We start from the raw sequence: 24410 nt of genomic DNA, 5'->3' as shown, positions 1-24410 counted from the left end.
TTAGTCTAGCATTAGCGAGTTAGAGCTGGTAAGCAGCTGCTCTAAAAGGTAAATATTCCTAACGTTTAAACCACAACACAATCAATCAAGGTCTTTATGGATGACAGCTCCATCATGATGAAGCCACCTGCTGGCTCTGCACTGCATGTGCCAAGGAAAAGTGTAGTAAATGTCAAAAGGTTATGGGTCTCTTCCTGGGCTGTGGGCGTTCTGTGTTTTTTTTTTTTTAACAGCACTCTCTTTGATTAAAAGGTTAGATGTAAGCACCATGTCCAGAGAGAAATTAAAGTTACCGTTACAAGTCAATGAAAGGCCATGCTTATAGTAGTATTCATATTTGCTTTTAGGATTCATTGGTAACAGTTTTTTTTGAGAACGTTAAAAAAGAAACAATAGTGTAAACAGACTCTGCTTCACCTGCAAATAAAAGAGACAGTTGGTGGTTAAGCAAATATCTATCGATTGAACCCTGAGAGAGGACTGAGTCAGTTTTCAAGTTTTTTTTTATTTTATAATAAGTGGATCTATTCTATTATTATAGAATGTTATTTTCGAAGCTTTTCATTTATTGTGTGTAGTGATGCCTGATTCCTGGATGTAGGTGAATCCTGTATAGGTGATGGGCTACATGGTGATTGTGTTTTTTACATTTAAATGCCACATCAGTAAAATTAGTTACTGATAAAGACTAATAAAAGCAGAAGGAAGTAAAACCTTTTCAAGTCTGTGCCAAAAGGCAGAAAGAGAAATCTTTGTAATCATTAATGTTATTATGGTGGCATGGTGGTGCAGCAGGTAATGTTGACAAGTCACAGCTCCAGCGTCCTCAGTTCAACCCTGAGCTCAGGTTACTGTCTAGAGTTGGATGGGCCATTGCATGTTCTCGCTGTGTTTACTAGGGTTCTTCAGTTCCCATGCATGTCCCAAAAACATTATTAGAATATGTGCATGTTAACCTAAACCGAAGGTCATTGCATTTAGGTTGTGTTACTTAGCATCACCTCTGGGCATGCCCAGTGTTCCCATCTCTTGCCAAGACAATGTCCTTAATATTATGCACTTATTAATTAAAGCAGCACCTTTTAATGGTAATTTATATCATTTACTTAAAGACTACTTATTTCTAAACCTATTGCTCCCCTTTTATAAAACTGCTTTGCACATTATCTCTTGCTTTTCTTGCATTCTCTGGTACAATATGTCCCTCTCCTTGTATTGAAATCCACATTGATTGTAAAACCACAATTAAAACACACACTCATATCACATTACTCTGGTCACTCTCTCTTTCTGTCTATTCCCATCTTGCATATGAGAACAGCTGACATGTGACCTTGCGACTTGAGACCTTGTGTCCAGTCTCCTGCCTGCTATTTCTGTCTCTGTCCCTGCATAAAAATGTTCTAATACAATAAGTCTCACACTCAGAGTACTGCCCCTTTGTAAAACCCTCTTACAAGTTGTTACATTGTGACCTACAGACTGGGTTAACCCAACCCTAACCCTAACCCTGAGGTTATTTCATTTGTGAATTTGCAGGTAATGTTAGTAAAGTTGCTGGGCAGTTTTTTCTTTGGACACATCAAGTGCTAATGATGGTTACAATTATATTTGGAATTTGGGGTAAAATGTATTATAAATGTATTAAAAGTGAAATGTTGTAAACAGACTTTGTTGAATGAATGTTTTCTTCAGCCAGGTTTCAAATGCTAGCTAGAGAGGTAATCAAAGCATTCAAGTCTGAAGCCAAGAATTTACCATTATTCCATAAGAGAGAGATAAATGTATGTTAGTACACTTTGGCAATATGAATGTAACACCGCTTATCTTGCCACAAGAGCAGCATGGATTATACTGAACTGAGACTGAAAGCACAGTCTGAAATTGGAGCAACATCAGAGATGGTTTCAGTCAGCTGTCATCACTGGTCATTTGCTGTTCTCTGCCATCTCTATCAGTAAGCCACCAGTGGAATCTTCAAGTAGGCATCAGGTCAAAAACTAGCATGACATGCCAGATTGGAGTGTTGGTTAACACCCCCATCACCCACCACACACTGAAAACCACTGTGTTCCCGTGTCTGCACTGTCCTATGTCTGGATTAACCTGATTTATGAGACAGCCCTCTTTATAGAGAGCACAAAGTGAACAATGGCGGCTCGTTCTGGTCATTGTGAGAGGGCAGGATTCAGTAGGGCTGGATAGAGGGCAAGACACTGTTCAAGAGTATACAGGAGAAATTCTTCAGCACACTGCCTCACACCTCTGAAGAAATAAAAAAATTGTAAATGATGTGTCATTAAAAGGGCATGGCCTTCACTAACAGCCACTTGGCACTTTCTAACACAGTTTGACCTCTGTTAGTGTCCCGGGCTCCCGTTCACTCCAGACTCTGTTTACAAACATTCCAGAGTCACATGCTTCGCTGTTCTTTCCGTCACCTGTATGTCCTCTGTGTTGTTGCCAGGATATGTTGCTACGTTCTATCCCAATAACTGGAGGAGACAGTTTAGCTTTCAGAGGGGCCGGTGTGTTTGAATATGCAAGAGTTTCTAGGTTATATTCTGCTTTTGAACAGGGTTGGATATGCTAGTTCAGGGGTATTCTACTAAACTCAAATATTCTGAAGGTCCAATTACATTAAATAAACTAGGTAAACTTTAACTTTTAGCTATTGGCTATTATTAATAGTATTTATTATAAAATCTAGCGCCTCACATTATCAATTTTGTCTGGCATCATATACTTTGAACCGATGAGTCTGTTCTGTTCTGAGTTTGTTTCGAATTCGACGAGGAGAAGCAAAGTACTCAAACACAATGACTATGAAATCTGTGAACATTTTTCTTGATTAACTGCCATCAGGGAAATATTTTACATAAATACATGTGATTGGCTGCAACAAGCCATACCAAATGATCTGCTACAAAAAAGCTAGGGTTGCATAACTAAAACCAGGTTTTTATCCCTTATGTTGATCAGATCTGGTACGGTTCTTTTCAAGTGGTTCATTATAATAAAATATTTTTCTGTAGCCACATCTGGACAACGATCCCCTGCACTATTGTTTGACTGAGTCATCCAGAATGTGTTCCGTTTTTAACCTGAGGCAGAAGATACAGTGTGTGTTTGGTTAGAAGAAAGTCTGATATGTGTGTGATATATATGTGTGTGTAAAATCTTAGTGCTTGTTTGGCGGTAAGAGGGGTTCTGAGGTGTATTTGGTTATGGAAAAGGGTCTGTAAGTTGGGGTCTATATTGTTTTTGGTTGTGCTAGAGTGTCTATTATGTGTTCAGCAGTGGCAGAGGAGATGACGAATGTGTATGCTTGGTACTGGAGAGTGTCTGGTGGGCTTTCGACTGTAGAATAGATTTCGATGTGTGTTCACTGAGAGAGTTGTACCATCGTTAGTGCAGCAAAGGTAAAGTGTTCAGTGTAGGTTTTAGTAAAGAAGAAGCCCTGAGTGTGTGTTTGGTTGTTGGTGAGGGTCCAGTGTGTATTTGGCTGAGGGATGGGATGGGTAAGGGGGTGCACTTGAAAGATTTTAGTTTGTTTTCAGGTTTAGAAAGGGTTGTGTGTATATGTGTGTGTGTGTGTCTGTTTTTGGCTGTGAAAGACGGTTTATTGTGTGTTTCTCTGTACAGCAGGATCTGCTGTGTGTTCGGTTGTGAGAAAGGGTTTAAATGTGGTAAAAGCTAAGATTTTAGTATGTGTTTGGGAATCAAACAGAATCCACTGTGTGTACAGAAGAGGTTTTGTTTTGGTTTGCTGTGTGTTTGTTTGAAACTGAAGTTCCTGTGTGTCTGTGTGGGTTATGCTGTGGCAGTGTCTTCTTCTCTGTGGTTTTAAGCTGTGGATGAGGTTCCAGTGTGTTTGGTTGTATAAGAGGTTCTGCTATGTGTTAGTCTGACTTGTATATGGTGCTGTGACAGTAAGCGCTATGCAATTTCTCCACTGCAACACAAACTCATCTATTTGTTTTTATTTTAGAGCAGGGCCTACATTTTGCTGTCATTTTCTGACCTACAATGAACAGTGTGTGTTGTGCTCCAGCAGCTCATAAGCAATACAATCTCTCTGAGATGACACATCTGTGTAAAAATAACTTGTTAGGCAGTTTTATTGGCTTGGTCTGGCATGCCATTTTGTTTTCCTACTGAATAATGATAACAGCAAAGCCTGAGGTGCACAATTACCTTATAGAGTAAAAAAAAAAAGCAAACAGCCCTACAGGTCACCTTTGGCAGAATGAAACAAGATATGAGTTGCCTCCAGGAAGAATAACTAAATGGTTCTAGTGTGTGTTAATACACACACGCACACTATTCCAATATGTCAACATCATGCAGTTCCAGGTTCTTGACTTATACAGCCTACCTTGTACACACAAACACATTACATAATCCAAACTCCCTTTCCCGTAGCTTGTTAGAATGTCCTGGAGTTGCAGCTGCTCTCCTTGAATTGCATTAGTGAAATGAGAAATGGAGATTGATGTTGTCAATCAAGTGACTTCTACTGCTGACGGACTCATTCTGCTCAGACTTTAATATCATTAACTTAATCAATTTCCCTACGCCAATGTTATTTATTTCAGCCCTGTCTCTCTGTTAAATATTTATATAAAAATCTCCAGCTCCTTCTCTTTATTTTTGTTTGTAATGCGCACTTTGGCCATCACATAGTGCCAGCGCATATCTGTACCCATTAAATGATTTTTTATGGTATTCTTTATATGTCTACTTGCATGCACAGTCACTGTTGTGATTTTAAATAATCCACGTGATTTAAGCACCCTAAGCCTCCTAAAATGAGCTAAAGTAGCACTGCCCCCTTGTGTACAGTTGCTTGATGTGCAGTTTGTTAGTTTCATCTGTGTGACTTTCTTGTTATTATTATAGTAATAATATTCTCCCTCTGTTCTAGCTGAAGCGTAACTATAACACTAAACAGTTAAACTGAGCAGTTAAATATGAAACGACGATGTACTGTATTGATTGTATAGATTGTATGGAAGCCGTAACTGATTCTTATTAAGCAAAATGTTTCTATTAATCAGTGCATCATTTTGTACAGTATTCTCACAGAAACCTACATTTTGTTGGGATAAATTCAAAACCATTATTTTAAATGCAGACATGTATATTCCTTCCTAAAGTATTGAAATGCCAAGGCCATTCCTTTTGTTTGTTTGTTTGTTTTTTAAAGACATTTGGGTTCGACATTAAAAAGGTGTTATGTCATAAGTATTTTAACACATAAACATGTAAATATCAGGGAATGAATGCTGGAATATGTACTCATAGTCATTTATTATTATTATTATTATTATTATTATTATTATTATTATTATTATGAGGTGGTAGTTTAATGGTTAAGTCATTAGACTCCAATTGGATTGGAAGGTTACAAGTTCAAGCCTCAGCACCAGCAAACTGCCACTGCTGGGCTCTCGAGCGAGGCCCCTCAACTGCTCCATTGTAGGTCTAAGGGCATTACTCAAAGTGTATGACAAGCGTGTCTTCCAAATACTGTAAATTATTATTATTAATATTATTATTACAATTAGTATAACTATTACTTCTACTACTCATATTGCTACATTTATTTTTTTAAAGCAAAAGCATGCAAATAAATGACACAATGATACTTTGTGAGTATATTAAACTCAACTAGGATTTACATCTTGTTAGTTGGCTGGATGATTAAGCTTTATAATGTATTTGTAATTGGATAAAAGAGTACATCATTTTGATCTCCAGTCCACAGCTCTGCCTTTTTAGCTATATTTTAGTAGAGTTAAAACCCAGTAGAGCTGAATAAGCTAACTAAACAGTTATTTTCTTCTAGAGTACAATATACATCCTGCAATTTCATTAACATCTATAGCTATAGAATTATAATAGAGCTATGAGCCTAATAAAAAGTATAATCCAATTAACATGAGCATATTTTCATTCTTATCTGGTCAGGTTGAAGACATAGATAAGACATAGAAAATCCCCAGTTCCAATGCCACAGTGCAGAAAAATAAAACATTTGAAAATCTAAACATGCAGGGTTCTATCAATCAATAATCCCAGACACCAGAATTTAATGCCAAGCAGTTTAATTAAAACCTGTTTTTATTTTAATGTAGTCATTAGGTTTGAGTTTACAACCTTCAATTTGATGCAAGTTGCAAAAGTAAATTTTAGAAATATCATATATCAAATATCAGAATCAATTATTGGCTAAGTGTGTTGACACACACACCAGGAATTTGGTTCCAGCTGTTGGTGACTCTCATATGTACAAACATAAATAACACAATACATTTAGCTTAGACTATACAAGACAAAAACAGACTATATGAACCACTGATTATCCCCCACTCAAAGGCCACAACTTTAGCCCACATATTGTGGGTATATTATAGCTGCAGCCATTATCCAATTAAAATAATATAATTATATAAATTAATATTTCTTTCAAAATTCACTTCTGTTCAGAACGTCATAACTCTAGAAATATTTACACAATTATATACTAGCATCTTGTCTTTATGTTGCAGCAAATTTCAACTATAATATTCATTAAAACAAATTGGTAACATCATAATGTTTAAGAAACAGCAGTATAGTATTCTAGTGTTGGCGCCTTACAGCTTCGGGGGCTCCAGTTTGATCCTGAATTTCAATCCAAATTTGTGCATGTACTTCTCTTGAAGGTTTTCTTCAGGGTCTTCGAAAAACACATGCTTGTAGATGGACTGGCATCTCATTCAGAGTCGGTGGTGGGCCGTGCATTTGGTACCTGGGCCTTCAGTGAGGACTTACCCGACTTAATTCACCTCTTAATATCAGCCACTATCATTGCAATTATAGAAACCATCAATACAATACAAAAAAACACAATATAACAAAGCATGGCATTACAGAGAGAGAGTCATTTCACATATGGAGGGTGAATACCATTTTACTAAAGCGAGAGACACAGTTAAGACTCCAAACCTCTACACTACCACCACAATTGTGCCATGTACATCACCTGGAGCAGATCAGAATCAATCTTTGTCTAATAACATGGCAAAAATAAAAGAAATTAAAATAAAATACATCGTACTCCTAATGCATACTCACATAACGCTCCTCAGAGGCTGTAAGCCAGTGGTACCACTCGTGGAAGTGGCGAACAAACCCTTTTCCGGGCTGAGACTGTTTTCATTGTTCAGAGTGTATTCGATTTATTTAAATAGCTAAATAACATTGTAGAATAGAACGTATGAAGGGATATTTTATGTAGAACAAGCTTCTGTGATATATAGACCAGTTTTCCAAAGTATATAAAGCATTGCTAATATGGGATTCTACCATATACAATTAATTATTCGGGCCACTAGAGGCCAGTATAGCAGAGTATAGGAACTTAACAGAGAACAAGACACCTGCATTTCTTGTGTGCTATAAACTCTGACTATTGAACCCAGCTATTCATTGTAAAGATAGCATCCCTGATTCTGATCAGAGGACACTAAGCATTCTTGACATGCTGAGAAAATAGACTGCCAACTGTTCTCTCTGTAAGTCACTTATTCACATAAATATTTTGATTTGTCCTGATGTGCAACCATCTGTTTCAACAGATGCATTTGTGAATTATGCAGCACTTTCAGAAACCTCAAAATTCTTGTATTATTAGTGTAGAATTAGAACAAGATACGCTTCATGCAGTGGTCCTTCACTAAATACACAACAGATGAGCCTCTCATAAAAATCTTAGTGGGCACAGTATATTACAGCTCGCCTTATTCTGATATGACGAATGCTCTGTATAGACTCGGACAACAGGTATTCTCTTCTCTTACTTTGCATCTCACCAAGTGTTGAAAACAAAATTATGCCACATGCCGACCTAAGTAAGAGGTAAACAGAACATAAAACTATTTAAAAAACAGTTCTATTAAAACACAGTTGTAAAGATAGGTAGTTTGTTGTTTAGGTTTTCTACTGCAGCACTTATAAATTCTGTTTGATCAGACGGAGTTAATTTCTGTTTTCAAACGGCATGGTTTATATGAATACACTTGTTTTAATATCTTATCAATTTTCATATTAACGTTAGTAGCTTTTTTACATCTGCTACAAAGCAGTGCCACTGGAGACTCAATAATTAAATGTTAAATATACTCTTCATTACAGAATATTCAATTGGTCAATGTTCTGATTAATGAAAATCAAGAATTTACCAGGGGCGTGGTATAAAGAAAGATTTTAGTGTCTTGTTATAATGAGCAGCAACTGAATTATTGAAGACAGTGTACTAAATAGAAGTTTGCTGTAGTTATAGGGTGAATAAATAATAGCAAAATAACTGTTATAATGGGAATGTAAAGCAATAATGTGAATCTTAGGTGATCTTGATCACACTTGTGAATTGTCATGTCACTGCTAATATCAGTGTTAAACCAAGAAGTACACACATTGCATGAAAAGATTACAAACATCATAGTGACATTTATTTGTAGTGATAATTTCAATATGATAATTGTTTCATGTCTGTGTGTATTTCTATGCTTGCCTAGTTTTTGTAAATATTCTTAAAAAGTCTCATGCACTGACTTTAAAAAACCTGACATGCAAATGCTTGGTCTAGGCTGAATGTGAGGTTGTTATTTTTGTAACAGTCATCATGTAGGAGGTTGGTGGCCTATGGCCTGGCCTATGACCTGCTATAATAGTTGATGTCTGTTACAATGCTACACAGAAGTTTATGTATCTAGGATAGGGTTTCCTAGTGCAGTACCATGTTCAGTTTTAATGACACACACTAGCACAATAAACATCTGCTATAGTCACAAACCCAGCTGTTTGGCGATACACTGTTTGCTGTGGCCTGCTTTCAGCTCTGTTACTGGTGAATAATTGTACAGTTGCGTTGGTGCTGAGTGAGCCAAAACGTGAAACAATGGTTTTGTCCTTTGGGAATCAGGAAAAGGAAACGTTTGTTGTTGGTGCACAGTAGGTGCAGGTACACATCAGTCTACAGGCTGCACGTTGCATTATAAAGCTGAATTAAGAGGAAATCCCACTGCCGCTTTGTCTGTACCCCGACTCAGCCCAGTCCTTTGAGACTACTGACCAACCGTCCAAAAATTTTGACTCGGGAAATGCCTGTCCACCCTTCCCATGTCGAAACATACTTCATCCGCTGAATCAGATACAGAACAAGGTTTTGTTTTCCAAATCTCCTTGTCCTCCATTTCATTTTCATTCTCACTCCATTCCATGCTTCTTTTCCTCCCTCTCCTTGCTGTTTCTGCCCTGCTGTGTTTATACACCAAAAGACCTGGACTTCCTAACAAGGCAAAGGCAGGCACGGGCCCCACAGAACACTTTCACACCCAATATGGAAGTTCACTCTTTCCTTCCAGGCTTCAGGAGCTGACCCCAGGACTCACGTGCAGAGAAACGTGTCTCTTGTGTATCTCTGTGGGACAGCCTGTCATGGGAAGAGGCATGTGTTGTATAGAGTAATATTCAGGGTGTGAGAAGTTCTTTTGAAATTTTTCCACTGAGAAATGAGTTAAATAATTGTATGAAGTCAGAACTTAAATCCCAGATGTAACATCTTGTCTCTTGCCATAAGAGCTTAGCTAATCATTTCCACAGAGCTCAAAAGGGTGTTTTATGTGCTGACTTTTACCACATTGTAGTGGCTGACTGCTATCAGGGTGAGGAAGGTGTCAAATCCACAAAGTCATAGCACAAGCACAAACATGCGAATGCATTTCTCCAGGGCTTGTAGATCTGTTGCCCTTTTTACACCTGTAATTTCTGTAAAGCCAAAGCTCCTTTGTGTGTACTTGAAGTACTATATATATATACTAATATATTTCATTTACAGCTTCCGTTTTGTACATTTGTATTTTACTTTCATATTTCCTTTAATTATGGTCAGTATGCACATTATTACCGTATATAAGACCATTTTTTTGTTTTTGAAATAGATCTGAAGACAAAATGATCAAAAACAGGGCCAAGAAGAATAAAACCTAAAAAGTCAAGACAGCATTTTTTTCAGCTGGTGTAAGGAAGAACAACTAAACTCAATCTTCTGTGCATCAGTGAGCACACAATTATAGGCATGACCTACCCTCACTAGAGGACAATCAGAGAGGTTGTACTGCATTGCAGCTGTTTGAAAGCCCAAGGGAATTTGTTTTTTGGCTCATTCGATTTGATTACTGGAGCTAATTTGTTTAAAATATATAAGTAAAAAAACAGATTCTGCTTCAGCTCTAGCATACTGATCTTCACAGTACACAATATGCATCATGGTATTTGTTAGATACAATTATTATGTACATTATTATTATTATTATTATTATTATTATTATTATTATTATTATTATCAGCAGTAGTAGTAGTTGTAATACTAGTAGTAGTATAGTAACATATATGTATCTCAATATATTACAGTGGAACCCGGTTATGTCGCCGGCCTAGGGGGTCGCCAAAAAGCGTCGAGATAACCGATGATCGAGACAAACAAAAACCAAAATGGCGACAATATATTAACGTGCTTGAAATTTCTTTATGTACATGATGTGCATTATTCAATGAGAATGTGCATGCACGTGTTTTTAGAGGTTTTTTTACACAACAGCGTTGCTGCAATTTTGATTGGTCATGCGGATCGAGGTAACCTGTAATGCGGATAAGGAGGCGGAGGCGGAAGTAAACGCAAACAAACTGAGAATACTCAGAAGATAATCCACCAATACTTGTAGCGAAGCAGTAATATCCAGTGGTGCGCTCCGGGAGCACGGTCCACGAAGTTCTGTGAAAGCAGAGACAGTTTGTGTAGAGAATCCACGGATCCGCGCTATGGAAAGCGCAGCGCTGGGCAGCAACGGATAAACGTGGTGCAGACAGCGTGAACATGGAAAACAGCAGGATCGGGGTAATCCGGGGTGCCGTTGAGAAAATGCGGAGTCCGAGAAGAAGGGTACGTAGCGGGATACGTATACGCGATTACACAAACCGACATGAACCAACACATACGATCATGCACAAACAATAACGGACCGCGAGTGTGTGGAGGTGAGGGGCTTAAATAGGAGATAGGATAAGTGAGTGAATGAGTGTCAGGTGTTTGTGATCAGCATGACTGCGAGGAGCGCCTGGGAGAAGAAGCAGGGTGCTTCGGGGAATGCCGCCGCCAAAGGGGGCATGGCAGGGGGATTCCTGACATAACCGATGTTAAGTGACAAATTTGCCCCCCTTGTGCTCGAGATATTAGGGTTTGGCGACATAAAAAAATCGACATAACCGATTAAAAAATGCTAAGACAAAGCGAAAATTTGGCAGTTCCATTTCAAAAACGTCGACTTAATAGGGTTGGCGAGTTAACTGAGGTCGAGATAAGTGGGTTCAACTGTATATGAATAATACCAGAACAGCAAGCAAGCAGTTAGATTTGAAGTTGATGTGTTGGAAGCAGGAAAAATATGCATGTGTCCAAATCTGGGTGACTTTATAAGTGCCAAAAAAAGATGGTCTATGTGATTACATCAGAGAATCTCCAAAACAGCATGTCTTCTGGGGTGTTCCCAATATGCAATTTTAATACCTTTGAAAAAGTGGATAAAGGAAGGGCAACCAGCAAACCGAAAACAGTGTCACGGTGCTCAAGGCTTATTGTTTCACATAGGGAGTGAAGACTGTAGGGTCTGGTCTGGTCTCACAAATGAAATACTGTAAAACAAATTTGCTGGGTATAGAGCTGCATCGCTGACTGGTCATGGTGCCCATTTTGACCTATATCTATCATACAATAGCACCTACAATGGGCATGTGAGCATCACATATTGACCATGGACCAATGAAAGAATCTCATTATTTTTTACATCATGCGGAAAAGTGATGGCGTCAGGACGCACTATGTAAAGACAGCAAAGCAGTGTGATGCACCTTGCAACTTGACTATATGACTTAAATAATCTGCTTTGAATGTCTTGGTGCCAGATAGCACAGCTCACCTTTAGAGGTCTGTGAAGTCCATGCCTGTACAGGTCAGAGATGTTCTGAAAACACACAGTATTTAATATTAGGCATGGGGTACACACATTCCTCACCCATGTGCATATTTCTACTCCTTGAACTAAAATGGCTTCTAAGAAATATGTAATTATCAGTGTTCCCTCAACTTTTTTCCCCAACTGAAATAGGACATTCTTTACAAATTCCACACATGGCATACCTTAGGTGTAGTGTGTATACAGTTTCAGGTTGATGAAAAGTATTCTTTATACTCGTTCCAGTGGCTGGTTTTACGCTTGTTCCATGTCACTTGAGTTTAGACGTACTGCCGATCATTGGTCTTGCTTTCCTGATGATAAGCACCACACCCCCATCAGCCCACCCACCAACCCACCTAGTCCCACACACAGACACACACACACACACACCCACATGCACACATGCATACACACACAAACACACACATATGCTTTGGAAGGAAATTCAGAACAGGCTGCTTCACATCTGCAACACTCCCAGCCAAACAGACGACTCACAAGTTAATTAAAATATCCTTCAATTCCTTGAAATGGAATGCCAAAACCTGCCAAAATGGTTCATACCTCTCTGATCTTCTCCTGAAAGCCACAAAACCTTACCTTGTGTGGAAATGCACTTGACTTTGTCCCATCTTTAGTCTCATGATGGAGAAATACACATGCTAAAAGAATTAAATACAAGATGATACAGCATTTGTTTTTAGCTGAATTTTGAAGGCCTCCACTGTAAGACCTCAGTTTTCTTCATGCTTGTTTAACCTGAGTGTTCTATTTTTGTGCAAACCAAGAGCCGAGAGAAGTAAAATATCCTGCAAAAAAGAACTCTAATAGATAGCCAGTTAGCTCAGTTTGCCCTTCATTGCCCCTCCTTAGGCCCCCATATCCTCTGGTGATCGAATTCTGAGAACCAACGGGTGGAGCTTTGGGGCATTTCACCACCTTGGCAAGGGGATTTCAGCCGTGAGTAAGGAGTTACTGTTGCACAAGGTCCTCCCCTGTCAGTGAAATGACATCTAAGTTAAAGAGAACAGTGTGTGTAGTGTGTAGGTGCTGGACAGTGTTGACCATATGTATCCCTGGGTATAGTGGAAAGGGGCAGGGAGATGAGAGATGTGTCGAGACCTTGCCTCCCTCCCTTTCTCACAGGGTGTTGGAGTTTCACTGTCTGTGTAGATCAACTAACTTTTTCAGACACAGTAGGTCCATTCAGAAGGAGCCATGGCACTGTGAAGATCAATGAACATCATACACACACACTACCACTATACCTCTATTTAGCCGGCCTAAGACCTACAAGATATCACTTTCAGATTTGAAACACAGAAGCGAAATTGAAAATTTGCTATTTAATGATGTTTGAAGATTGTATGCATTTTAAAACATTTCAAAGGCATACTATTTTAGGGGCAAACTATTACAAATGTTTCTGCTATTGAGGTCATCAAGAAGAGAAGAACCAGTTAGATTTATCTGAAAGGAGTTTTTATCTATTCTTAACCCAAATGATAATACAGGCAAGGCTGTGACAGCTCCTATTATCTAAAAACACTGTATACCACTCATATATTTCTACCATGGACCATTTTGTGCTTTCTTTCTCTTTTACACACTATTTACTCAGGAAATCATACATGTCAAATAAATTTTAGATTTATTACATGGACGTTTTTAAAATATTTACAGTGATATTTTGCATATTTGTTAAAGTTGTCAAGCTTTAATTTCTTTTCTGTTCTCTTTTGAATGTTTGTAACGTGTCAGTGAGCCTACATATGCTTATGCATCGTATAAAATACTGTTTCTTTTTTAAAATGTGATCATCCATTTGTACTCTTTTTCTTTACTGTAGACTGTGTAACTTGTAGTAGCTTCAAACACCACAGAACAGACATTAGATAAAACAGCTGATCTAAAAAATATGACAAAGAAGCTTCCACACATTTCTAAACCTGTAGGAAGCAACATCATTTAATATTCAGCATGATTTTTATTAAATTGTAATGTGTTCTTGGGGGTAGGTTATTTTACTATACCTTCATTTAGCTGTTTTAGTTCATTGCGAGTGACGAGGATGGACAGGATTAGAAATGAGCCTATTAGAGGGACAGCTCATGTAGGACGTTTTGGAGACAAGATGAAAGAGGCCCAATTGAGGTGGTTTGGACATGTGCAGAGGAAAGAGATGAGGTAACACGGTAGTAGAATGCTGAGGATGGAGCCACCAGGAAGGAGGAAAAGAGGAAGACCAATGAGGAGGTTTATGGATGTTGTGAGGGAAGACATGCAGGTGGTTGGTTTGAAAGAGGCAGATGTAGAGGACAGGGTGGTATGGAGACGGATGATCCGTGGTGGCGACCCCTAATAGGAGCAGCCAAAAGAAGAAGAAGTTTAGTTTTAGTTTAGATTGTTTTTAAGTATTAAAACACAGGCAAAGTTTGGTTATATTTTGCTATGATGTACACTCCTAAAAAAAGTTTAAAGGATGAGCTGACCAAGCACCCATCTGATTCACTTACACCTCACTTTAATTGAATTCATATTTATCCATTAAAATTGGGCTCCTCAATATAGTTTCTAGTAAAGATGGTGTATCTTTTGTTCTTTTCCATGAGATAAAAATAAAACCATAAAAAAATAACATTTGTTTCTTTAAAGTGACGCTATTATTTATGTATTAATATTATCACCACACGCCATTGTTTTTGGGGTTTTTTTTGTCTGAAACGTTTGATATATTGTGAAATGGTAAAATATTAAACTTTTGATGGTTAACATAAGTAAAATAAAAGTAAAGCAGGATTTTATTGTGATTTCAACCATATATAGTACAGAACACAGTGAAACAAAACAAAACGGCATAGATGAACTTAAAACGACATAAATGAACACAAGATAATGCAAAAACACAAAACTAATTAGAACAGCAGTGCATACAGCACAGCGAGACAGAGAACACAGTGGCATTGCACATTCAACCTGTACAGTACATGTGTAATAGTGCAAATGACTCAGAAAGTGCACACAAAACTGTGTACTAGACATAATAATGTACATGCCCAAGGTCAAATTCACATGTAAACAGACTTTCGTAATTATGTTTGAGGTCTAAATAGTGATATGTGTGATTTCCGGATTAAATCCTTAGTATACACCCTTAGCTTTACTTTACAACCCATAGACTGCAGAAGCTGATCATGGTCCATCACTCATATTTTATGATTCTTAAGGCATCTTGGGGTTGTGGGATTTAAAAAAATTATTGTGAGTTGATCTGTGCAGCATGAAAAGCCCTGGGCCGACCGCAATGTTTGATTAAGAGCAGACAAAAAGCAGAAACAAGGCCTTTGGTTTGCAGAGTGCTGGGCAACATCACTGCACTAACAGCAAATTATATACGACTGTGTGCTGCGAGTAAACATGCTGCGGCACTTAGAAGAAACCCTCAATGTAAAGCATACCTCTGATTTATGAAACATCTGATTTCATTACTTTTAACAATGCTTGAGTTTGTAATTTGTGAAATGTAGAATTCAGCCTCCATTAAAAAAATTAACTATGAGTGCTTCTCTCTCTCTCTCTCTCTCTCTCTCTCTCTCTCTCTCTCTCTCTCTCTCTCTCTTTGTAGTGTGTCGCTTGACTTGCCACAAGAAATGTGAAGTTAAGGTAAGGAAAATATTATTATTATTACTATATCATATATTAAAATACCTACCTACCTACCTCCCTCCCTCCCTCCCTCAGTGTCATTAGGTAGTCACCTGGAATTCTTTTTCCCCATAATCTTGAGGAATTCCCAGAGGTGTTGACTGCATGTTCGCTGCTTTTCCTTTACTCTTCAGGCAGCTCATCTCAAACCATCTCAACTCCCACTAAGAGCAAACCAGACAGAATGCAGAATGCCCGCAATTTTGAATTACCAAAATATATGTATGTATGTATGTATGTATGTATGTATGTATATATATATATATATATATATATATATATATATATATATATAGAGAGAGAGAGAGAGAGAGAGAGAGAGAGAGAGAGAAAGAGAGAGAGAGAGAGAGAGAGGACTGTAAGAGATCAGCTTACTAATCGTAAAATGGAGTACTATAAAGAGTTTACAATAGATGGATCTTTGTGTCCTTGAAAAAAGCTTGTTCGTCATGCACGTTGTTTTACTTTGTTAATCCTTGTCAATTTTTTTTTCACAAACCAAACAAATCTTATCGTGGAGGAAATGTCTGTCTTGATAATAGTGACAAACTCTCTGGCAGGAACAGAGACCCTGTCATTCCCTAGATGACGTACAAATCACTAAACAAATGGCCCCTTTTCCAGGATATGTTCAGATATAAAATGTTATATTTAACTTGGCTGACCTTTTTCTAGCAAAAGATTAGAGTCCTTGATATGCCTCCATTTGGGGGAATCTATGATCTCCAGTCAGTCAAGGAGGCAGTTGTGAGCAGTGGCATAGTGTGTGAGTATAAGAGGAATATGTGTGTGTGTGTGTGTGTGTGTGTGTGTGTGTGTGTGTGTGTGTGTGTGTGTGAGAGAGGTGTTGGCTTGGTTTATTAGGGAGTGCAGGGTGGAGTGGAAGGAAGGAGGGAATCTTTGAGCATTTGTGGAATGAATGAAGCAAGGGTTCAAGTTAGCCCAGCCCTTCACTCTTCCATCACTCAGCCCCATCTGGCACACATTACTGCAGATGGTGTGTGTGTGTGTGTGTGTGTGTGTGTGTGCGTGCATGTGTATGTATACTGTGTGTTGGGCACTAAGCCCTACCTATGGTTCTGCCACTCTCTGCACCCACAGGAAATACCAAAGTTGTGAACGGTTGCGCCCATCAACTGCCTGCTAAATTACGTGTCTGGCGTACATACTGAGATCTCCAGAGACCAGCGACACTTTCCCATGAGCATACAGCTATTTAAACATACGCATGTTGTCAGGATATTATCCAGAACTACAGAGGGCTTTAGTTATTACCCCTGGAAACCTTATCGTCCCAGTACACTATGAACAACAACAAAAAAGCATGGGGGAAATGATGTCCTATCAGGTGAAGTCGAGTGAATTGAAGGAAGCTAAGCTGTGCTAAGGAATAATGCAGAGCAGGGAAGTTCACTTCCTTTCTGTGCTGCCTGGGAACACTGTCTTGTTTTCTTTTAATGGAATATGAACACAGAGAACAGACTCATCATGCTAAAGCTCTCTTTAAATAAACTGTTAATGAGGCCTGAAATCAGCTGAGCTCTGTTCTGAGACATGTAATAACTTCGCACATAGAAGACTATCCAGACTATATTTTCAATCCAATTTAATGCTAAATGTTTAAGAATGATAATGATAATGTAAAAGTTGCAGTTATAGTTTTAGTGTATGGGTTTTAAGGCACTAAAAACATAACTATGATAAGCTCTTCATCAATCTTTTTCTCCTCTTTATTTATTTATTTGTTTGTTTGTTTGTTTGTTTGTTTGTTTTTTACTTTGTTTATTTATTTATTCCAGTCAAAGAGGTTATGGTTGCCTCACCCCCAAACCAATTACAACTTACATTTTTCCTTAAATTTTTTTTATTATAATTTGTTAAATGGATTCATCTCATACCCTTCTTGTGAAAAATCATTGCTCAGTAACAGTAATGAACAGTAACAAAGTAAATGTAATACGTTACTGTACTTAAGTATTTCTGTTTGGGGAGATTTTTACTTTACAGCACTACATTTTAAAGTCGAATATCTTACCTTTTCACAAAATCAGCCATTACTTTTTATTTATGAGTGGATAAAATCTTGGTCAAACACGCTCTGTTTTAAAGTTGTTTTGATTGCCGCTTGGCAATGCTGGATTTAGGCGACATGGCCAGCCGCCCAGGGCAGCATCTTGCCGGGGGCTCCACCATGAAAAAAAAATTAAAAAATAAATAAAAACAATTTTTTTATTATTATTTTAAATTAGAATTAAAATAGTTTGTTTTGTTGGTTAACGCTCATTTGCACAGTCGTGTCAATTATGATGTCATGGCATGGTCATTGTACCTGGTAAGTGTCACCCGCTGCTCGGAGAGGTTCCCTCACTCACACACTCAGTGAGGAGAGACAGGGTTGGGTGACGTCACGTCTGAAAGGAGATCTGAATCCAAAGTAAAATTATGGATGACAAAGAAATACTCAGGAGCCAATTTAAAAAAAAGAGGTAAGAGTAGATAGATAGATAGATAGATAGATAGATAGATAGATAGATAGATAGATAGATAGATAGATAGATAGATAGATAGATAGATAGATAGATAGATAGATAGATAGATAGATAGATAGATAGATAGAACTTTTATTGGTCCTAGAAACGCCATTGCCACTTTGGTACTTAGAGTAACATAGTATTTTTTTCATAAACTGAGTTGATTAAGCAGGAGGACATTAGACAAGATTATAATAGGACATTATAGTCATAAAAAATCATAGTACTTGGATACTTAAGTACATTTGAAGGCAAATACTTATGTACTTTCACGCAAGTGAAAGTTTAAAGGGACATTTTTACTTTGACTTGAGATAATTGCATGCAGTGTGAGTAGAACTGCTCTAAAATCTATACAGATTATGCAAGAACACAGTTATGGTTTGTACACAGTATGGTTGTAAAAGTACTATGTAAAGGCATCTACCTTATTCTATCTGTAATAGTGCACAGCATTCCCAGTAGATGAAATAATGTTACCTGTGTAATTTGTGTGGAACTACATGGGTTGTTATTAGAGACTTAATATAAAGTCGGGGCTTTTAGTAAACCATGTGCTTTAAAAAATCGTTTTAATTAGTTTGAGTCATGTATAATGTTCTGCATTTTAGATTTTAGATAGATTTTGTGGTTAGCTGAAGGCTTTTCGAATCTCCTCTTCCATATTTAGAAAAGTCTTGTACACGGCCGCTGTATAACCTCTGCTGCTAAAAACAAATGCTCAGACCATTTGTATTAGACAGACAGAGGTGATGACTGGCTTTGGGCCCTGGCATACAGAAGGGCAAACAGCACCTAATTGCAGGTGACATCATCAGATACAAATTTCCTAAGAATACATTGTTGTTTGATTAGCGTTAAAGGATGAAAGTTGACCAATCTATGACTTTACTGCTTCCGTTTTGTGCTTCTGACTGCACAAACAGCTTTGGTCCTATTCTTTTCTGCACCTTCACCTGAGTGCGCAAACATTGTCAACATTTTCATACTCCTTTATAGATACACACTTTCCTATTGTGGAGTTGTTTGTACAGTCTTACACAAAGGTAAAAGGTCCATAATGCGGCTCTTCTGAGGCCGTGCTGCAAGAGCAGGATTTGAAGATAAGACCTGGCTCAGACAGTGTCCTGCAGTGCTGCTCTACACAGACAGATAGACAGGCTATTTCCCAGCACCTCACACACACCTCTGTGTGCCTGCACTCCATCTAAGTGTCCCCCTCACAATCTCTTGCACATTTATGATGAAAACATGATCAACTTTCCACAGGTGGGGGTGGACGCGCTACAGAGAGGTTCATGTCGAGTTCAATAATTATTGGCTTGGATCGCATCACAATAAATCTGACACGATTCGATTTTGAAAGCTTCAGTGGTCTCAGAGTGATCATGAGTTTGTTAAGTGGGAAGCTAAATAATTCATATGACTATCAACACTCCAGTAAACCAGGAGCCAGAGGACACAGGATAGATTTGCATGAATTTAAATGATGAAAATACCATCCACAAACCATGTCTTCAGTACTTCTTCGGCCTTTTTCTGATTTTCCGTCCTAATTTGTTCAATATTCATGAGAAGCTGTCTATGGAAACCCTTCAGTTTTCCATACGTCCTTCCTGCTTTAAATTTTTGACATGTAAACTTGAAGCCATATTTGGTAGCACATTGGGACTCCAGAATGCCTGGTCTATGACTGCTTTGTTTGTGTATTCAGCTATAATGTGTGTTAACATCTGTGAATTCTATTTATAGAATCTGGTCTGCTCTTTGTGCTCATCTACTCTGAACATACTTTTCACGAGGCCAATGCATGACTTCACAAAAATAGTTTGGTGTAAATGCTTTAAAAAAATGCTATAAAGACTTTAAATACCATTCTGTGATTGATGATGTGTTATAGGGCATAGTTATAATAATTATGTTTTAAACTAAATTTTTGTTCCTTTTGGTGTCTTGGGCAAAAATGCTATATGCTGTACAGGTCCTTCTTCTACAACCTTTATTAAAATGAAAATACAGCGTATTATGAAAACCCACTGAGCAATTACAGTGTACTTTTAAAATACTCTGGTTGCATGTAGTATTGAGCTATCTCAATTGTTCTGAACAGATGCTACTGTACGGGAACACGAGTACATCGCAACAAGTCCTGCTAAAAAGTTATTTTGTCTCTCAAAATCTAATATTTGTTTTGTTTTCCATCCATATAAATGTTAGCCTTTGTTTGGCCTGGCATTGAACATTGTGCACATAGAGTCTAACTGTGGTTCAGTCCTTTTCTGAAACCCCATGTTACCGGCTTGGAGACGACGTTTTTTTAGGCGCAGTCACAACTATTGAGAGACTTACGACCTTTCTGTTTATTACTTTTCCCTCTTGGTGGAACTGGATGCAGCTCCCTGTTCTGCCTGATGTGATGAACGCAGCAAGAAGCCACGAGGTGTGCCAGCAGCCTCCTGAATTTGGCCATCCCGAGCATGTTTTCCTCCTTCTGACACGTTTGTCTAATCGAACGTTGTGTTTTTCTGACCCCTGCATGGCCACGCAGGAGTTATACACAGGCAAGACGATGCTGGATCTACATCCAAAGACGCAGTTTTTCAAGCCAAAAGGAATATGGGTTCAGGATAGTGAGTCAGAACTGTTTTTGGTTCTGGAGACATGACAGTTACTGGGATTAGTTGGAGAACAGCTATAGAGGAATGCCTGTTTTTATTTGTCTTGTCCTTTCTGTGAAGCGCATGTGAATTGTGGGTGGGTAGAGGACATGCATGTGTGAGTTTATGTGCGTGATGTACTGTACACAGGCCTTCTGAGGTACTAATGTGCATTTCAGCGCTTCTCAAGGAAAACAAGCACCGAATAAAATATTCGTCTGTTTAAAAATGCTCACCCCTAGGATTTGCGTTCACATTAATGTTTTTGAAAGTCTTAAACAAGTAATGACAAAACCGAGCTGTGGGATATGCTGAAAGATCTCCTCCCCACACCAAAAGGTGTGTCGAATCCAGACCTAACAAATGATCATGGCTGTTGTTCCACATTTTTGCCCTTTTTCAGCTCAAACCAAAGCCCCTCCTTTTTTCTGCTGGCATGAGAACAGTGCACAGGCATTATTTCACTTTATTTACAGCCCACATGTTTTTGACGCCCCCGCAGCTCTTTATGCAGCCGTCAGGCATGCGCTTTCAGCATGTGTCCTCGTTTATGACGGCTGGTCTCCTCCTTACCTGGGGAGCAAACAGAGTTGATTTATTTATGTGGCTTCATATTTTTGGTGTTGCCTAGAAGCCTGGAGCAGATGTGAAAGTATTTACAAAATGCTAGCGAAATGTAGGTAAACTTAGCAGGTGCTGTGTGCCAGTTGTAATCAACACGCTCTCCTGTATTTGGCTCCCTCCGTAAAGTTTTAGTACACATATTCCGGTGTGGTCCATCTGACTCCAGTGCAGGCTGTATGAACAAGAACTATTACATTTTTTTTTATATTATTTGCTTATGCACCAGTGCTTTGCACAATTTGTTTGTGGTGTGCAGTTATAGGTTTCCGGCTCTTTTTGATGCATTTAGCGTTTACTAATTAGCATCTTCGTTTCATGCCTCACTCATTTTGCAAGGTTGTTGTTAATTCCTAACACATGCAAGTGTAATTTGTAGCAACATTGTAATTTGGCTTCCCTCAGAGTCTACATTATGTGGGTGCATACATTTCATGGTCCATGAGCTGCTCTTTAGATACTTTACTGTTTCTTTCTCCTGTTCTGTCTAAAAGTAAAAGTCTGATGCAGGAGTGGTGATTATTTCAGTGGCCTCCATATGAAGGTTTCTGTCTCATGCCCTTGTCTCATTGACTGTGTTAAGTCTCGTTTGATACTTGTTGCTCTGACATTCATTCCAGGGTTTCCAGTAGAAGGATCATTTATAAGAGAGAATGATTTGTTGCCATTGCATAATTGAAAAACCTTGGTTTGTGTGGATGATCTGCTTGTTCTGTATAAATGCATGCCCATGGTGGGTGGCATAGATTGGCATTCATTAAGATTCAAAGAATTCACTGTTGCTCATCTTCACACAAAGCTGGTTAACTGTAGTCCATACATTTCTGGTACATAACCCAGACTTTGATTTTGTCTCATGCTACTTTTAAGGCTTTTTTTTTTACATTCTCAGAAGATATGGCATAACTCCAATTACCTTTTCCTGAAAACAATGGCTTCACACAGTCCCCCTCCTCCTAGGGTGTGCCCGTGAACTCTAATGGTGTTGTACTGAAAGCCATATCCTGCAGCGTTTGTAAGCAGCTTGCTCCTCTTTTATGGAAGGTAAACAACGTCTGATCATATCAAGATTGTCCTAATTTTTTAAGGCATTGATGAAAAGCCTTTGTTGTTCAAAATTGCATTGTTGCTGTACACAACAGTGTTGCTTGTAACACAAGCACGAATCTCACGAATCATTTAGGTTGTATTTCCTCTCATTTAGGGATAAAGAGTTGGCATAGACTTGGAGAATTTGAGAAAAATGGTTCATGGTCTATCTGGGACCATTCCAACCTAGTGGCGTGAATGGTTACAAATCTTTTAAATTACGAGTCACAGGATGTATTTTGTCATTTAGACATTTTCTGGCCACATAGTTCAAAAATAAATGCAGTCATAAGACTGATCACGTTGACTTTTCAGGCCTAAATGACAGCTCAAAAAAGAGTTTGTATTCCCTTCGTAATTTCTTGCCTTTATTTAAGTATAATTTTAAACATTAGCCTTTTATGGGACCTCATGCTGCAACAGATTGCCTTGAGACTATACTTTATAATCTCATTCCTCCTCATTTTCAGCATGACAAATTATTAAGGTGTTTCATGTTTCAACATTCATGCCTCGGTTTTTATAAAACTAAAATACCTCAGTTTACTTTTAAGCTCATGGGTGCTTTAACGCTGTTGGAATGACACAGAGGGGGCTGTATTATGCACCATTATGCATGTTATGTGAATAGGGGTCATGCTGTGAATATGTCAGTATTCAGGCCGTGACCCTGGCACACTCCGCTCGCTGAAGGATGGAAGAGCAGCCGCAAGAGTGAAAGTAAATCTGCACAAATTACCTGGGTCGTGGGGTCTTTGTTTTTTGAGTAACATAAGACTTGCTCCTTGTGTGCAAATGGATGGGTAACGTGTGGTTCTTAAGAGCGAACAAACAGAACTGAATCATTTTAAACCTGAGCACAGTTTAGCATACATACACTATAAGGACAGAAGTAGTGGGACACCTGACCTTTTCAGCCATATGTGGTACTTCACCCAAACTGTGAAAAAGTTGGAGGCATGCAGTTGTAAAGGACGTCTTTAGATGTGGTAGCTTAAATTTGACTATTTTCTCAAACTAGGATACCCAAACCAATGGCCCTGTGCACAACACCAGCTTTATGAATATGTGGTTTACATGGGTTGGAGTGAAAGTTTTCGAGTGCCTGATATAAAGCTCTGAACTCAACCCTATTTAACACCTTTGGGATAAATTTGAATGCTGACTGTACCCCAGGCCTTCTCACCCTGACTTTACTAAAGCTCTTGTGGCTGTTTGAGCACACTTCCACAAGTACACTCCAAAATGTAGTGGAACATCCTCCCCAAAGAGTGGAGGTTACCATAACAGCAAATGCGAAATAAATGCGGAATAAATGCGAAGTTTTCCAAAAGCAATCTTAGTCAGTTTTCCAGACTTTTGCCCATGTAGTGTACATAAGAGGACGATTAAATTACGCAGTAATGCACATTTTTACACATATAAAATGTTTTTTAAGTTCATCTATAATAATCGGACTCACTGGGTGGTTTCAGTATGATACAAAGGTCAAATATTCTTTGTGTAATATTTAATGTCACGCATAGCACATTCCAACAGGCCACATGTTACAGTTTCTAGGTTCACTAAATGAAATGATAATGTTTTATGAAAGCTAGGTTTTAATCATTTTTGCAATTTAATATAGCATTCCCCTGCACCTTTTTATAGAGATAGTTTTCGTTTCTTACAAGGAGACAGTGAGTGTACCCTTATACGGAATCAAACTGATACAAAATGTGAGAACCATTGTGGTACTGTTGTGG

The 24410-nt window shown here is 38.4% G+C and overlaps 1 protein-coding gene across 15 annotated transcripts in view; it reads left to right on the top strand.

Moving 5' to 3' along the window:
• Positions 1–24410, top strand: part of tns1b (tensin 1b) — a 244776-nt gene that overhangs the window by 105823 nt on the left and 114543 nt on the right. For all 15 annotated transcript variants that reach the window (XM_046844816.1, XM_046844817.1, XM_046844814.1 and 12 more), the window contains exon 3: positions 15688–15725. In XM_046844816.1, coding sequence (XP_046700772.1) covers positions 15688–15725 — 38 coding nt within the window. The remainder of the gene's footprint in view (positions 1–15687; positions 15726–24410) is intronic.

This window comes from Silurus meridionalis, chromosome 3, assembly GCF_014805685.1.
Source record: "Silurus meridionalis isolate SWU-2019-XX chromosome 3, ASM1480568v1, whole genome shotgun sequence".
In the NCBI taxonomy this organism is placed as follows: Eukaryota; Metazoa; Chordata; class Actinopteri; order Siluriformes; family Siluridae; genus Silurus; species Silurus meridionalis.
This window is presented reverse-complemented; position numbering and strand designations above follow the sequence as displayed.